At 39.8% G+C, this 17,396-nt stretch overlaps 1 protein-coding gene across 1 annotated transcript in view; it reads right to left on the reverse strand.

Moving 5' to 3' along the window:
• Rnf17 (ring finger protein 17) overlaps positions 1–17,396 on the reverse strand; it is a 108,393-nt gene that overhangs the window by 10,881 nt on the left and 80,116 nt on the right. Inside the window, 5 exon segments of the mRNA XM_013012382.1 lie at positions 3,576–3,656; positions 5,866–5,985; positions 9,567–9,730; positions 14,072–14,352; positions 16,365–16,480. Coding sequence (XP_012867836.1) covers positions 3,576–3,656; positions 5,866–5,985; positions 9,567–9,730; positions 14,072–14,352; positions 16,365–16,480 — 762 coding nt within the window.

Here is a 17,396-nt window from a genome sequence, read left to right on the forward strand (position 1 = left end):
TTCTGCAGTGAAGCAATGAACTTTCACGAAGTCCACTGACAAAGAACAGGACCTGAGCATGTCCATAACTGGCCAGGTGACCTGCAGGAAAGTTCTCTCCATTTCCATGATTCCCACAGTTGTCCAAATTCCTCTCTCCATGGGGGAGCTCTCTCCTGTTCCCTGAGGAGCGGTGTTCTTCAGGCTTAGCAGGTGGAGCAAAGTAACAATGCATTTCCACGGCAGAGCCCTGCCTGTCTGTCCCTCTGCAGGCTGCTGCTCCTATCTTGGAACTCTTGGCATTGTCTCCAGCTACTGCATCATGAGTTGTCCCCTCTCACCATTTTTTGGTACTGACTGAAATATCACCTGTTTTTTGTTTTGTTTTAGTAATACTAGGGTATTAGGTACTCAGCACCTCATCCTTGATAAGCTGGCATTCTACCACTTAAGTCATACCTCCAGCCCTGCTTTTTGCTGATTATTTTGCAAATTCTGTCTAGTGAACTTTCTTGCCTGGGCTGACCTTAACACTTAATCCTCCAGATCTCAGCCTCCTGAGAAACTAGGATTAGAGGAGTGCCAGCTCTGATGGCTATCTTTAATGTGTTCTACTTCCCCAGCCACACTCCTTCTTAGTATACCTTTCTCTTCTAAGCACTTACAGCTACCTTATATGCTGTACAGTTTATGTTTTTCCAGTTCCAGGACTTGAATTCAGAGGCTTGTGGGCTCTCCCTTGCCTTTTCTGTTCATAGTTGGTGCTGTAACATTTCTACACTTCTACTTAAGCCATTTGCAGGTTATCTGGAGCAGTCTTGTGGGTTTGTCTGTCTGAGCTGGCTTTGAATCTGGATCCTCAGATCTCAGCCTCCCGAGTAGCTAGGATTGTAAGCATGAGCCACTGGCACCCGCCAATGTTTTTGTTTTCTGGTTTCCTACAAAACTGGAAGCTACACGGGCAGGCAGGCATTCCGGGAGGTCTCCCCTTGCCTTCGGCCTTCAGTGGCATCTCTCAGTGCATGTGAGACCAGAGAAAGTATGTGTGGCAGAGTGTATAGTAAAGAGCACGCAGGTGTGCGCATTCACAGTCTGAGAAGCCAACATAGCTCTGCTACACTGCAAATGGTTCTTCTACCTATGATAAACTAAGCTGCAAAGAAAGCTAGAACGCAAGCTTGGCAAACTTTTTTCCCCCTATACTCAGTGACTCATGCCAACTTGTGTACAACTAGGGAGGAACTCATTACTACCAGTGTAAGTGGTTTGCTTTTTTGGGGGTCAGTTGTGGGGCTTAAACCAGGGCCTGAGCACTGCCCCTGAGCTTCTCTGTGCTCAAGGTAAGCATTCTACCACATGAACCACAGTGCCACTTCCAGTTTTTGAGTGGTTAAATGGAGTTAAGAGTCTCACAGAGACTTTCCTGCCCGGACTGGCTTCAAACTATGATCCTTGACCCTAGCCTCCTCTCCAGGATTACAGGCATGAGCCACTGGCACCCGGCTGCTTGCTTTCTTAAGTGGGTCTTGTGGCTCTTCCTAGGTTTTTATTACTCTAATACACAAACCCTTTCCTTACTATTTTTTCTCTCTTCTCATGCTAGTCCATATACAGCTGAAAATAAGCCTTATTTGCACTGCTCAGAAACCTGTACCTGGCTGCCAACCATCCCCCCTGTGCCTGAATCCTTATGACCGCTCCTCCTTCTAGTCCTCCTCAAAGAAGCCTCTGCTGTTTATGGTTATATTCTATTTCCTTAAAAATGTCTCTGCCTTTTTGTTTTCTGCTCCTGTTAGGAGAACCCCACCATCTTTCCCTAAGGAAAATATGTATCATTTTAAAAATGTGATCCTACTTATTCTTTTATCTGTTTCTTGTTACCTGTTCTCAGCATGTTACTCTGCAGTGCGCACGTTTTAGGTTCATGTCTTGGTTTGCTGCCTTTGAGGACAGGCTAGCCTAGCGCTGCCTGTCCCTCCCCCAATACTGTAGACACAGCAACAGCCTGAAAACCTGTGGAATATAGTTAGAAACACCTCTACAGTGCAGTACTGCTGCCTGTATCCAAATAAGGAAGCTGTTAATAATGAATATTTCACATAACCATTGAGGTTAATGGTTAGAAAAGTTCTCAGAAACTTGCTCAAAATTAAACTCATTTAAAACATGTCTAGGTACTCAACTGGTAACTTTTTCTTTTGTAAATGATGTTTATTACAAAGAGAATCCTCTTCCAGCCAGGCACTGGTGGCTCACGCCTGTAATCCAAGCAACTCAAGAGGCTGAGATCTGAGGATTGCAGTTCAAAGCCAGACCAGGCAAGAAAGTTCATGAGACTCTTATCTCCAATTATCCACTAGAAAACCTGAAGTGGCGCTGTGCCTTAAGCGGTAGAGCCTTCACCTTGAGCTGAAGCACTGAGGGACAGCACCCAGGCCCAGAGTTCAAGCCCCCTGACCGACCAAAAAAAAAAGCAAAACAGAATACACTTCTACTAGACTGAAAGTAGGTCCTCACCCGGGTGAGAATAAACCAAGGGGGTAACTCATTATATAATGAATAATGCCAGGCCAAGGGCTTGAACTCTGGGTCTGGGTACTCTCCTTGAGCTTCTTTTGTTCAAGGCTAGCACTCTACCACTTGAGCCATGGCACCACTTCCAGCTTTTTCTTTGTATGTGGTACTGAAGAATTCCCAGGGCTTCATGCAAGCGAGGCAAGGACTCTACCACTAAGACACATTCATGCATGTGAGGCCAGGACTCTACCACTAAGACACATTCCCAGCCAGTAATGAATAACTTATAGTCTTATAGGAACATAGAACATGACTCATCTAAAAATATCCCTAATACAACAGATGGGTGAATCAAGAAAATATGATACATAGAAATAAATATACAAGAGACTGGAATTTTACTCATTAAGTGAACACATATGTATACATATGTCTGAGTATATACACATATACTTAGACATATATAGTGCATATATGTGTATATATATACACATACACACAATGGAATTTTACTCATCTATCAGAGAGGATATTATGTTTTAGGTAAATGAATGGGCCAAGAAAAATTTATGTTAAGTGAAGTAAGTCAGCCTCAGAGAGACAAATGACACATGTTTGTCACTTGGGCAAGCTGAATCTAAAATACAAATATACATGAAAGAATATGCAGGGTTATATTCATATATGCAGAAATAAGAGGACTAAAGAGACACATAGTCAAGGGAGGAATTCAACGGTGTTAACTCCTTTGAACAAGAAATTATTTAACAAATGAATTCCAGGAAGTTGAAACATGTATTGTGGGGAGAGGGAAGAAGTGAGCTGAGTAGGGCACACAAACAGAAGGAAGAAGAGTGAACAAATGCAGTCACTGTATTCAATGTACATCATGTAAAAGCTGAATTACATAACGAGGGTGAGGAAGGCAGGCACAATGGAGGAGAATGAAGAAAGGGGTGCATTGTGCTCATAACCTGACTTGTAGAACTGTACCCGCTTTGTACAATTACTTTAAAAAAGTTCCTCAATTTTGTTACCTTATGAAATCTTAAATAGCCACTGGTTTAAGAGCAAATTACCACAACATGGATGTCCACCTCTCTCTTCGAAAGTAGTTCCTGAAGAAGCTCTATTGCATCAGGCTGCCAGACATTCCCAACCTACATGGAAAAAATAAAAGCAAGGTTTTCCACCTTCAACCTCATACCAAGCAAGGAGCAAGTGAAGATATTTAGAAGAAGCCATAAGTGGTTAATGCTTGTCAGTTCTGCCAAATCTATGCAGCACAAAAAATGAAAGAGACTATCCTGGACAGCTGACCATGATCTTTAAAAATTAATCATTTTAGCTTCTCCTTATAGGGCTCACTTAGAACATTTTATACTTAAAAAACATAAACTTGCAATAGAAGCAAAAATAAAAAACTTTTTAAAAAAGACCATTGTTACTGGTCTGTCAGTGGCTCAATTCTGTAAATCTGGGTACTCAGGAGGCTGAGATCTGAGGATTGCAGTTCAAAGTCATCCAGGGTAGGAAAGTCCTTAAGACTTTTATCCCCAATTAACTACCAAAAAGCCAGAAATGGTGCTGTGGCTTCAAATGGTGTAGCACTATCTTTGAACAAAAACAAGTTCAGGGACAGTGCCCAATCCCTGAGTTCCAGCCCCAGGACCAGTGAGCGTGTGCATGCATACATGCATACTCACACACTAATTGTAACCCCTTCCTCGTTTTTCCCCACGTTCGACAAGAAATGTACTCATTACCTTACTTATGTAACTGTAACCCCTCTGACATCACTTTTACAATAAAGATCAATTGTCAATGAAGTGCCTTTATATGCCTATGGTCCATATATAATGAGGAGCCTGGACTGTCAGTTTTCGTGGGTCTACAAAAGCTGGCTGCAATGGCTCATACTTGTTATCCCAGCTACTAGGTAGAGATCAGGTGGATTAGGGCAAAAAGTTCAAGAGATCCCCATCTGAACCAATGAGAAGCTGGGTGTAGAGGTTCATACCTGTCATTCCAACTGTGCAAGAAGCATAAGGAGGAGGAGATGAGCTGGGCACTTGGGTGCATACCTATAATCCTAGTTAGGAGGCAAAGATCTGTGGATTGTGGTTCAAAGCCAGCCCAGGTGAAAAAGCCCATGAGACTTTTATATCTAATTAACCAGGCAAAAAGCCAGAAGTGGAGATGTGGCTCAAGTGGCTGCGTGCCAGCCTTGAGTGAAAAAAACTAACAGCACCCAGACTCTAAGTTTAAACTCTGTTACTGGCACAAAAACACCAAAAAAGTAGGAGAATGTGATCTAGGATAGCTAGGGCAGAAATGGAAGTTCTATCTGAAATTTTTCTAAAGCAAAAGGACTAGAGACTATAGCTCACGTGATAGAGCAACTACTTGGCAAGCACTAGGCCCACAGTTCTATACTAAGTACCACCAGAAACAACACCACCACCACAAAAGCGAGTTCTCCACAACTACCATGTGATGAGCCACTCCAACAGCAGCTCCCCTGTCCTAGGAGCTCCTTTCGTTAGTGACTATGAAGAGCGCAGACTCACTAAGGACTCCCTCACCACCCAGCTAAGCCACTTCTGATCCCAGAGCCGTAGAACTAACTCTGTAACAAGAAAAGTTCGCTCCTTCAACATCACCAAGTTTAGCTTTAGTTACACAACTTTTTTTTTTTTTTTTAATGGTAGTGGGGATGTGTTACACTTAGGACCTTAAACTTGGTGCTCTCCCATTTTGGTCACTGCCCCAACCTCTTTTTGCACTGGTAATTTTTGAGGTAGGGGGATGACAGATGGACACCATCACATCCAGCCACTGGTTGGGATGGGAGTCTAAGGAGCTTTTACGCCTAGGCTGGCTTCAAACTGCAATCTCCTATTCTCTGCCTCCTAAATAGGATTATATGAAGCCACCTTCCCTGGCTAATATACCACTCTTTTTTTTTTTTTTGAATGGAGGATGAGCTTCAAATTTCTTGAAGTTTCATGTGATGCGGCAAATACATGTTAAGAATCTAAGCCTTCCTATTTGTGAAGTATAATTTTATAAGGTTTTTTCCTTTTCTTTTTTTTTAGGCCTGAGATTGGAACTTGAACTCAGTCAGTACCTCTATTCTTTGGCACACTAGCTAGTGCTATACCAACTGAGCCACATCTCCAATCCTTAATTTTGTATTTTATACTGAAAAGTGTAATTTTGTGGTTTCTCATCGTAAACTCCCTTTAACTGCACTTATTTATAGCATTTTTGTAAGAGAAAGGAATTTTGCATTCTATAATTTCTAAAATGTATCAATCTAAAACATTCAGTTAAAATGAAGCATCCCACAAATTACTAGGCACTCACGGGTACAGTCAAAAAGAGCCGACAAGGAATACAAAACTGGGGCGTGTCAGGATACAACAAAATAGGATAGAGGTGACACTGTGGAATCTTCTCAGTGAATCCATGATCTAAGTATTGTACCTGAAAGAGACCAAATAAAACTTACAGTTAAAATTAGGCTTCTGAGTTTAGTGGGCAGAGGGAATTTTCTAGTATCAACAACAACAAGAAAGGCATTTGGGTCTAACCTGGGAAAAATGAAGAACTGTTTCATCCTGTTTGGAGGAGCTCAACTTTTTTTTGATTGGTTCTGGAGCCTGAACTCAGGACCTGGGTGCTATCCCTGAGCAATTTCACTTAAGAATAATACTCTATCACTTTGAGTCACAGCACCACTTCTGGTTTTCTGGTGGTTAATTGGAAATAGGAGTCTCATGGACTTTCCTGCCTGGGCAGGCTTTGAACCTCCATTCTCAGATCTCAGTCTCTTGAGCGGCTAGGATTACAGGGAGCCACCAGCACCCAGCATCAGTTCACTTTTGTTGTTGATGGTGGTGGTTATGGGGCTTAAACTCGGCCTGGGCTCTGTCCCTGAGCTTTTGCACTCAAGGCTAGCACTCTACCACGCTGAGACATAGAGCAACTTCCAGTTTTCTGGGGTTAACTGGAGATAAGGGTCTCATGGACTTTCCTGCCCAGGCTGGCTTCAAATTGTGATCCTCAGAACTCAGTCTCCCGAGTAGCTAGGATTACAAGCATGAGGCACTGGCATCCAGGTCAGCTCATCTTTTCTGAAGAAATTATGTGTTGCTTTCATGAAATAAACATTTACTCAAAAGTGTTTACTTTTCTCAAAGACATCCTAGAATTAATGAATTTGGATTTGAACTTTTCCAGATAAAAGAGAAGATTGTATTCCCTCATCCTATAGAGTATCAAATCTCATTGTAAAAAGGCTTTCTTATACATAATATTTAAATCAGATTAAAAGAAAACTGGTCTCATTAAAGGAATTTCTCAGGTAAGTGCTAATAGCTCATATCTCTAATCCTAGATACTCAGGAGGCTGAGATCTTGAAACCAGTACAGAAGAAAAGATTGTGGGAGACTCTGTCTCCAATTAGCCAGCAAAATGCTGGTCTGAAAAGTGTGGCTCAAATGGTAGAGTACCAGCTTGTGAGCAAAGAGCATTAGGCTTTGAATTCAAGCCCCAGTAGTTTTCTTTTTTTATGGTACTGAGGCTTGAGCAAAGAGTCTCTAAATGAGCCATGTAAGTTTACAAACCATTTTTTTTTGGGGGGTCTGGTCGTGGGGCCTGAACTCTGGGCCTGGGCGCTGTCCCTCAGCTCTTCAGCTCAAGACTAGCGCTCTACCACTTGAGCCACAGCGCCACTTCTGGCTTTTTTCTTTTTGCTTATGTGGTGCTGAGGAATCGAACCCAGGGCCTCAGGCATGCAAGGCAAGCGCTCTACCACTGAGCCACCTTCCCAGCCCCAAACCATTTTTTAAAATGATTTTATTCTGACAATTTCTAAATTATCTTAAGAACAATAAATTATTTCTTCTGTCCTAACTTAATGAAATGACTATCACTTCCCACCTCTTCTTGTCTTATAGTGATCACTATTTTTAGCTTACACATGGAAGAGAACATGTGAAATTTGTCTTACTGTGTCTGACTTACTGAATAAACTCGGAACGTTAGGACATTGAAAAAATTAATTTTAAACACCTGAAATGTAAAGTGACAATGGGAAAAAGTAATAGGTAATGATTAGACTATCAGAATACTTTAAAATAAGTTAAAGTAAGCTGATATTTTTATCTTTTTTTTTGCCAGTCTTGGGGCTGGGCTTTGTCCCTGAGCCTCTCGGTGCTCAAGGCTAGCACTCTACCACTTTGAGGCATAGTGCCACTTCTGGCTTTTTCTATTTATGTGGTACTGAGGAACTGAACCTAGGGCTCATGCATGCTAAGCAAGCATTCTTCCACTAAGCCACATTCCTCTTTTTTTTTTTTTTTGGTCAGTCATGAGGCTTGAACTTCTGTGTTTGGGCACTATCCCTGAGCTCTTTTGCTCAAGGTTAGCACTATACCACTTTGAGTCTCAGCCTTCAACTTTAAGCTGATATTTTGATAGCAGGAGAAATCTTTAACAAAGTTTATTCACACTGTACTTGTTTTTGGATTACCACACACATTTGGTAATTTGATGAAAACTGAATTTCAGTTCACTATTGTAATAAAGAAAAGTGGAGGGGTTATCTGAATCACTCAAATATATGTAAAAAGTGACTATGTATGTATAAACACATGAACCTGTTAAGTATCCAAATGTTTAAGGGTGGACCCCAAACTCGAAAGTGTTTAAGCTGGGCACTGGTGGCTCATGCCTATAATCCCAGCTATTCAGGAGGCTGAGATCTGAAGATTGAGCTTCAAAGACAGCCTGGGGAGGAAAGTCCATGAGATTCATCTCCAATTAACCACCAGAAATCTGGAAGTGGTGTTGTGGCTCCAAGTGCTAGCCTTGAACACAAAAGCTCAGGGACAGAACCCAGGAAAAACAAAAAAAAATAAATAAATAAAAAGAAAAAAAAAGAATGTTGTCAGCTTGTAGTCCAGCAGAAAAAGTACAAGACCTAAAATGTTTAGGAACCAGATACCTAGATATGAACCTCAGCAACCAGCAGCCAGGAACGTGGTCTTTGTGGACACTGAACCTGAACTTCAATTTTCTTATTAAAATGGGAGCAGTAGTGTGTCCAGGATAATTAACAAATTATATGTGAAAGAAGCTAAAACTACAACCACCACCACCAACTCAGTATTATATAGTTATTAGGAAACAACATTATGAACTACTTTTCTTTGGATTGAGCTCAGAGCCTTCAATTTGTTAGGCAAATACTTCACCACGTGATGCATACTTGCAAGTCACTTTTGCTTTATTTTCTGGATAGGGTCTCACATTTTGTCCAGGTAACAGCAGGAGGTTACCCATGCTTCCAAAGTAGCTGGACTTACCTATGTGTATTAATGTATCTGGATTATGGCCTTAGTTACTATTTTGCTCAGTGTGGTCTCAAACCACAATTCTTCAGTTTCCTAAGTAACTGAGATTGGTGTGAGCTACCATGCCCAGCCCAGAAAAAAACCTTGTCCAATAGAAGCAGAACGTGTTTTTCCTCCAAATTTTTATCTCTTACCTCAATCCAAATTAAAATTATCAAGTACTAAATATCTCATGAAGCATCTACATCTACTAAATCATTCCTTTGTTTAGAGATGGAGACATTTTTGTCGGTACTTTTATATATACTTTTCAGTACAGGCATCTATTTCTCAAGGTTTTAGATGACACAGTGCTAACTCATTCTTCAGGAAAGCCCTCACCATGAGATTAGTTGAGCAGTAAGTAAATTTGCTGGAAAGGTAATTAGCACATTGGAAACCAAGTTGTTCTACTTAATGCCAGTGTGACAGAGGGCTACTTATTAAAAGCAGTCCATCTCTTGAGGTATCAGTAATCAAATCTTGTCTGGAAACTATTTTCTGATGAAGCAGATTACTAAATATATTACAAATAAACATATAATACATTTGACTGACCTTACTACAGGGATTCATCAGATGATGTTCTAGTAAAAATTTCATGTGTTCAGACTCAAAACTCACTCACTGCTATAGCATCTAGCAAGAATATGTGAATGAGGACTCACCCTGACAGTGCCGCCGAGCACTTCCATCACCCTGCCTCGGTACCACATAGTATCTGATCCTCGGACTGCACACGGCTCTCCTTTCTTCCAGCAGTAAGGCTCCAAAAGGCCAAGGCACTTTAAGTTACTCTGAATTTCATTCATCATTTTGACTAGTTCAAATTCTGAACAAACGACCAAAAATAGAAAGCATTTAGGAAAATGTATCATTTTTTGGTAAGAAGTCATTAACACAATCTTTAATAAGTTGACAACTTAGATTAAAAAAGAGAACTTTAAAATTCAGGGTAATTGTACTTTCATAAAAATCTGTTTTCTGGAGTTTGAGTAGGCACAAAAAGGGTGGGACAAAGGGGAAATAAATGCAGCAGTGATACTCACTAGACACTAGGTTGAAAATGAAGTATACAACTTATAGATGGGGACTAGAGCGGATAAAACTGGGAGAGAGCAGTACTGTACTCTGACTTATATAGCCGCCTTTACAATACCAATCAATAAAATTTAACAATCGAACTTTTTTCGGTTGTTGTTGCCTGTGGAGCTTGACTCAGGGCTTGATTTTCTACTCAAGGCTAACCCTCTATCACTTGAGCCCCACCTCTACTTCCAGTTTTCTGGTGGTTAATTCAACAGTTTCACGGACTTTCCTGCCTGGGCTGGCTTCAAGTCTCAATCCTCATATCTCTACCTCCTGAGTACGTAGTATGTAGGTAGGTTTACAGAAAACTGGAGGTAGAGCTATGGTTCAAAGTGGTAAAAAAAAAAAAAACTAGCCTTGAGACAAAGAGCTAAGGGACAGTGCCAGGCCCTGAGTTCAAGTTCTATGACCTACCAAAAAAAATTCTAATTTCTCTTTGACTAATTGGCCCAGTATTTCCATAGTGCCTTATAACTTATATGACAGAAAGCCAGCTTTGAAGTTAGTCTCATCCCAGGCCTTCTTCAGTTTTGTCATCTCAGGTAGTTCCAACAGCCTCAGATCATCTTCGTAACTGGTCATGAGAACACCTACCTGTGTTATCAGCACTATAGAAGTCCTCCATGAAAAGTGTCTACTTCACTACCCAGCATTCAAACCAGTACACTGGTTTTTAAACAATGGTTAAATGTGTCAAAGCTTCAGGATTAAGTATTATTATTAGAGGACTCAAATGTTCACTTCTAAAACAGTCAACTACATGTACCTATTTCCTTTTTCTTTTTTGTTGTTGGTCATGGGGCTTGAACTCTGTCCCTGTGCTCTTCAGCTCAAGGTGAGTGCTTGAGCCACCGCTTGAGCCACAGTGCCACTTTCGATTTTCTAGTAGTTTATTGGTGATAAGAGTCTCACAGACTTTCCTGCCTGGGCTGGCTTTGAATGGTGATCCTCAGATCTCAGCCTCCTAAGTAGCTAGGATTATAGGCGTGAGCCACTGGTGCCCAGCCATGTATCTATTTTCTTTTAAAAATAAAACTATTTAGAAAAGTGTAAGGAAATGTCAGTAAATTAATAGCTATTATAACCTGTATCTGTAGGAGCTAAGGGTACCCAAAATTCAGAAGCACTGTCTTTGCATAGACCCACATTATATTCAGGAAGCACTTGCATGTGAACCTAAAGCCATCTCTGAAAGGGTCCTGAGCCTCCAGGAATATGTTGTGATTTTTTTTTCTATTCTTTTTTTCACAGAGAACCTCCAAACTTGTATAAATGCAGGCCTTGCTGGGTGCCAGTGGCTCATGCCTGTAATCCTAGCTACTGAGAAGGCTGAGATCTGAGGACTGCGGTTCAAAGCCAGCCCAGGCAGGAAAGTTTCTGAGACTCTTATCTCCAATAAACCATCAGAAAACTGGAAGTGGCGCTGGGGCTCATGTGGTAGAGCACTTGCCTTGAGCTGAAGAGCAGAGGGACAGCACCCAGGCCCAGAGTTCAAGCCCTATGACCGACTCAAAAAAAATGAAAAGAAAAGCAAGGAATGAAAGTGTAAATTCAATACAGGGATATGGTCAAGTTCTTGTGCATAGGTCTTTTAAGGGCCTAGTAATGTTTCTTATCCTGGGTGTATGTGGATATAGCTACTCATTTTAATGTTTTTATGTAAGTGCTGTATATGTATTCTTTCACACCTACAACATTACACAATTTTTAGCTATTTTGAAGTAATTATACAGGAAATTGAGCTGGTAGATAGGAAGGTATCATGTGCTCTTTACCCAGCCCCTGTCAGCAACACCTTGCATTTAACTACAGCACACTATGAAACCTAATAACTGACAATAGTACTTCCCATTGTTTGAATTCTCCAGTTTTCCTAAGTATTCTTTGTATGGAAAGGTTATCACAAGCTTATAATACCTTTCAACAATGGAAGTTCCTATTTCTATCTAACCAAAAAATTCAATCCTTTGTTATTGCCCTTAATTTTTTTTTTGTCAGTCCTGGGGCTTGAACTCAGGGCCTGGGCAATGTCCCTGAACTTCTTTTGCTTAAGGCTAGCACTCAACTACTTGAGCCACAGCACCACTTCTGGCCTTTTCTGTTTATGTGGTACTAAGGAATTGAATCCTGGGTTTTATGCATGCTAGGCAAGCACTCTACCACTAAGACACATTCCCAGCCCTTCCCTTAATTTTTTAAGCTTACAAATATTTTTCTCACCTTCAAATTATTAAAATATTTTTCTTGGGGAGGGGAAGTCCTGGGATTTGAAATCAGTGTCTCACATTTGCTGTGCAGTTTCACTACCATTTTAGCCATGCCACATTCCTTTATGCTTTGTTTTCCCAAATGGTGTCTCATTTGCCTGGAACTGACCAGGACTTCCACAATAATTTAAAAGTCACCGTCGTTAATAATCATAACAAATCATAATGATGGTGAGCACTCTGACTTTAATTATGAACTGTGGGAGGATTTCTTTAGGATTCTATCTTCATGTGAGGGCTTTGGTTTAGATTTCTCACTTTGAGTGAAGGAGCCTTTCCTTTACCTTGAATTTTGTACAGTTATCAGAGGAAGCTCAGGGTTTTACATACAATCCTGAAACAACCCAGAGGAGACAGGTCTAACTTCCAATGTTTTCACACTGGTTTTATATCTTGTTTATTTTCATGTCAACTTAGCAAATGTTAAATAATATAACAAGGGTATTTTATTTCATCTGAAACTGTTATTCAATTTGTCACTAAACTGAAAATGGAAATTTCAAGTTACTTTTTTCTTTTTTGTGATTAAAAAAAAATTTTTTTTTTTGGTTGGTCATGGGGTTTGAACTCTGGGCTTGGGCACTCTCCCTGGGCTCTTCAGCTCAAGGCCAATGCTCTACCGCTTGAGCCACAGTGCCACTTCTGGTTTTCTGGTGGTTAATTGGAGATAAGAGTCTCACAGACTTTCCTGCCTGGGCTGGCTTTGAATCGTGATCCTCAGATCTCAGTATCCTGAGTAGCTAGGATTACAGGTGTGAGCCACCAGTGCCTGGCTTTTTAAAAAAAAAATATATATTTTTATTGTAAAGATACTGTACAGAGGGGTTAAAGTTACATGAGTAAGGTAATGAGTACATTTCCTAGCCAGCATTGTACCCCCTCCTTTGTTTTTCCCCTACCATCCCTTCCCTACCCACCTCCCCAACTCCTTCCTTCCCTCCTCCCCCAAGTTGTAAAGTTTTCAGCATATTGTCTTGTACATCTCATCAATACAATGGGTCAAGCTGTATCCTTATTTCAGCATTTTGTTTTTCCCTTCCTCTCCCCACTGTATTTGATTCCTGTGCCCTGCATCTTGTACATACAAGTTACTTTTTTTTTTGGTCAATTGTGGGTCTTGAACTCTGGGCCTGAGCGCTGTCCCTCAGCTCTTCAGCTCAAGGCTAGTGATCTACCACTTGAGCTACAGCACCACTTCCGGTTTTCTGGTGGTTTATTGGAAATAAAGAGTTTCACGGACTTTGAACCGTGATCCTCAGATCTCAGCCTCCTGAATAGCTAGGGTTATAGGCGTGAGCCACTGGCGCCCAGTGTTTCCTTTTTTCTTATACTGAAAATAGCACTCATAATTATGAACACACTACTGCCACATTAGGTATTGTATATGTTTATATATACAAAAATGGTGAGACAAAGGGGGAACCAGTGCAACAGTGATCTCACAAGACACTAGGTTGGAAATGATCTGCATAACTTGGGGGGAATGAGAGGGAGGAAAAGAGGGAAAAAATGAGGGAGGGGTAAGAAGTTCAGCAAGAAATGTACTCACTACCTTACTGACAGAACTGTACCCGCTCTGGACATCACCTTGACAATAAAATTAAGAGAAAAAAAATAAAATGGAAAAACTCACATAGCTTTTATATTCTAGTCAGTGTTAAAAGCAATTTATATGGATACATTGTACAACAGTGTTTAGTCCTAGCAAGCATTTGAAAATGAAGTTCAAGTATTCCAACTGTGTCTATCACACTACAGAACTTGAGCCTCTAGGCCCAGAGTTACTAACAAATCCTTCCTAACGAAGAAGACTTTACCTGATGATTTAGGGACCACAAATATAGTTCCATCATCACCAATGCAAGTGACTATTGCCTCAAATACGTCCATGTTAGGAATAGCTGGTGGTTTATAGCATCCAGTGATTCTTGTTTCTGGCATTTTTTCTTTCACTTCAGATATCTTTAGTTCATTGATTGTATCAGCAGCTTTTTTGTCAGTGTTAAATTTATTACACTCAGGAATGATGAAGTCTCCTTGTTCCAGAGGCGTTTCTAGAGACTTCTCAGATGAACGGTTGTGATCTGATTTGTTAGTTCTGTAATATCCATAAAAGAACATATCAAACAGTAACAAGTGTAAAAATCTGAGAAACACATAAAAAGAATCTTTCAAACTTACCTAAGATTTAAAGAAAATATTTGCTCAAGTGTAAGATATATTTGTCTAGTTTTCTATATGAAAGTAATAATGTAAGTTACAATACAAGTTATTTTAAATTATAAATCAGAGTGATGGGGGAAAAACTTAGGAGTTTTAAACTACTTACTCATACTTATATGCTATTCGCTCTTAAAATCTAGTAAGTTTACTTCAAGTACTATACTGTTGGAAAATACAACACCTTCAATATAGTCTACCGTTAGAACAGTACATATGGCGAAGTTAGTAACACTAATAAAATGATACAAAAAGAACACATAAGTCACTTATTTTTGTTTGTTAGTTGTAGGTCTTGAACTCTGGGCCTAGGTGCTGTCCCTGAGCTCTTTGGCTCAAGGCAAACGCTCTACCACATGAACCACAGCACCACTTCCAGTCTTTGGGTGGTTAATTGGAGATAGGAGTCTCACAGAGTTTCCTGCCTGGGCTGGCTTTGAACTGTGATCCTCAGATCTCAGCCCCCTGAGAAGCTAGTATTACAGGCATGAGCCACTGGCACCTGGCTCATAGCGCTTTTAAAAAAAGGTACTCGTTATTAGATGCAGGTATATTTAGTTGATTTCTAAAACTTTGTGTTATTGTCTTTTTATTGAAGAAAAAGCAAGCTTTACTATAAAAATTAAAATTCTAGAATGCAACATTAACATTGGCTGGGTTTTAGCAAATTTATAGCTTTTTAATTTCTTGTACTTTTCTTTAAGGAGCACTGTTGATATAGCTACATCACACCTCCATTTAACTGTATCATATCCCCAACGCCTCCACCCAAGCCCTGCACGTTAAGACTACTACTAGTTTTCATGATGTAATAGTAGTTAAAAAAATTGGTGCAGATAACATCCATAGCATTTATTTGAACTATTTATCAAGAATTACTTTAACCTAGAGCAAATAGAGCCCACATGTAGGATTAAAAACATGAAGCAAGGCTATCTGCCCAGGCAGCTCTGGTCTCATTTACCTACCACATCAGACCACCTAGCCTTGGCCACCTTTTGTTGCTGACTTCTCATTCTATCTCATCAGGACTGATTTTAAAGCAATTACATGTAAAGAGATCTGGCATGTATAGCACAAAGCAGCTACCTGGAACAGACGTTTGAGATTACAACGTATCTCCACATCTAGAAGGAGAGAAGAGAAACCTAGGGCTACAGCAACATTTTACTTTTGCTCCCTTAGACCAAAGTTGCTTAACTCCAAAATTTAGTACCTGAAAAAATTGTTAAATAGGTCCATTACTTTTTTGGCTGCTCATTTTTGTGCTGCATAAATACATGTTATATGTACCAACTAGCCTTATGTACCAACATAAAGGCTAAACGTTTTAAAGAAAAGGATGTCCAAAGGACTCAGATATGGTACTCACCGGTTTTTTCTTTGGCATTGAAAGGTATTGGAATATAAATGACAGAGAAAAAGGGGAAAGTATAAAAGCCAGTATACATGAGCTAATGACTATGAATAAAGAAATGAGCAATTTTGAGCTGGCTCATGGGGGTTAGTTTATAAATCTTTGAGGGCAAGTAAGATGCAATCTGGGTTTTAAAGTACATGGAAAAACTGGGTGATGGTGGCTCATACCTGTAATTCTAGTTACTCAAGAGAGTAAAATCTGAGGACTGCAGTTCAAAGTCAGCCCAGGTAGGAAAGTCTGTGAAACTCCTATTTCCAAATAACTACCAAAAAAGCCCAAAATGGAGCTCTGACTCAAGTGATAGAGCACTAGCCTTGATCCAAAAAGTTCAGGTCAGTGCTTAGGCCCTGAGTTTAAGCTCCAGGACCAGAACAACAGCAACAAAAAAGAAAGTACATGGGGATTTATGTAGGCAAGAAAAAAAGTGTCAAATCACACAATGATGTCAAGAAAAATTTAAAATTTGATACCTTCTCTCTCTTAAAGCCAAACCCTTTTTAATCAAGTATTTAGAAACATCAACTCGATCTCCTTTTTCATCTCTACAGTAAATTTTCACAGGTAATGGCCATGTTGTGTGGTTTTCCTGCAGAGATTTAAAAGTAGAATATGAGATACAAAAATGCAAAAGTATACTGTTTGTAAGATTACAAGTATTTTACATTTCTTTAAGTAAAAGAAAAAGCCCAACGGAGTAACATATTTTGACATTTAAATACACCAGATGGAAAACATATGGCGTCAATAGGAAACTTTTTTTTTTAATTTTCCATTTATTTTCAGGTCTTTTTTTGTGAAATGGATGACAAAGTCTTTATTATCAGGTGAAATGTACCCCCCCAATGGTACTAAAACAATTTTTTCCAACTCAAATGAGGTAGATACACTACTAAGGAACAATTCTCTAATCTCCTAAACTCCTTATAAATGATAGAACCACATTATACTTTCCACAGTGTGACTTTTTCCTTATGAAAAATTAGAGTAAATATGAAAAATCTATCTTGTGTCATATGGAAAAATTATAAAAATGGAGAAAGCACAACAGAAACATAGTAACATGGAAAATTGTGTAAGAAAATTCTAATCTATTCAGTAACGTTTTCAAATGAGGAAAAAGTGAAAAGATTTTTAAGTATTCTAAAGTAATAGATGCCTCTTCTCAAATCCATACTGACATATCATACATACATACTCATTTTGTCACCTATAGTTACTTTCCTTGTGTGTCAAGTCCTGGAGCTTGAACAGGATGCCATCTCAGCTCTATTTGTTCAAGGCCAGTGCTCTACCATTTGAGCTATAGCCCCACTTTCAGCTTTTTGGTTGTTAGGTGGAGGTGAGAGTCTCATGGATTTTCCTGTAGTGGCTGGCCTCAAACTGTGAACTTCAGATCTCAACCTTCTGAGTAGCTAGGATTACAGGGGTGAGCCATGTACACCCAGCTTTATAATTACTTTTTACTTCATTAGGTCCTAGTTTTTCATTTTGGTAAAAAGCTA

Source organism: Dipodomys ordii, unplaced genomic scaffold (genome assembly GCF_000151885.1).
Source record: "Dipodomys ordii isolate 6190 unplaced genomic scaffold, Dord_2.0 Scaffold1, whole genome shotgun sequence".
NCBI classification, from domain to species: Eukaryota; Metazoa; Chordata; class Mammalia; order Rodentia; family Heteromyidae; genus Dipodomys; species Dipodomys ordii.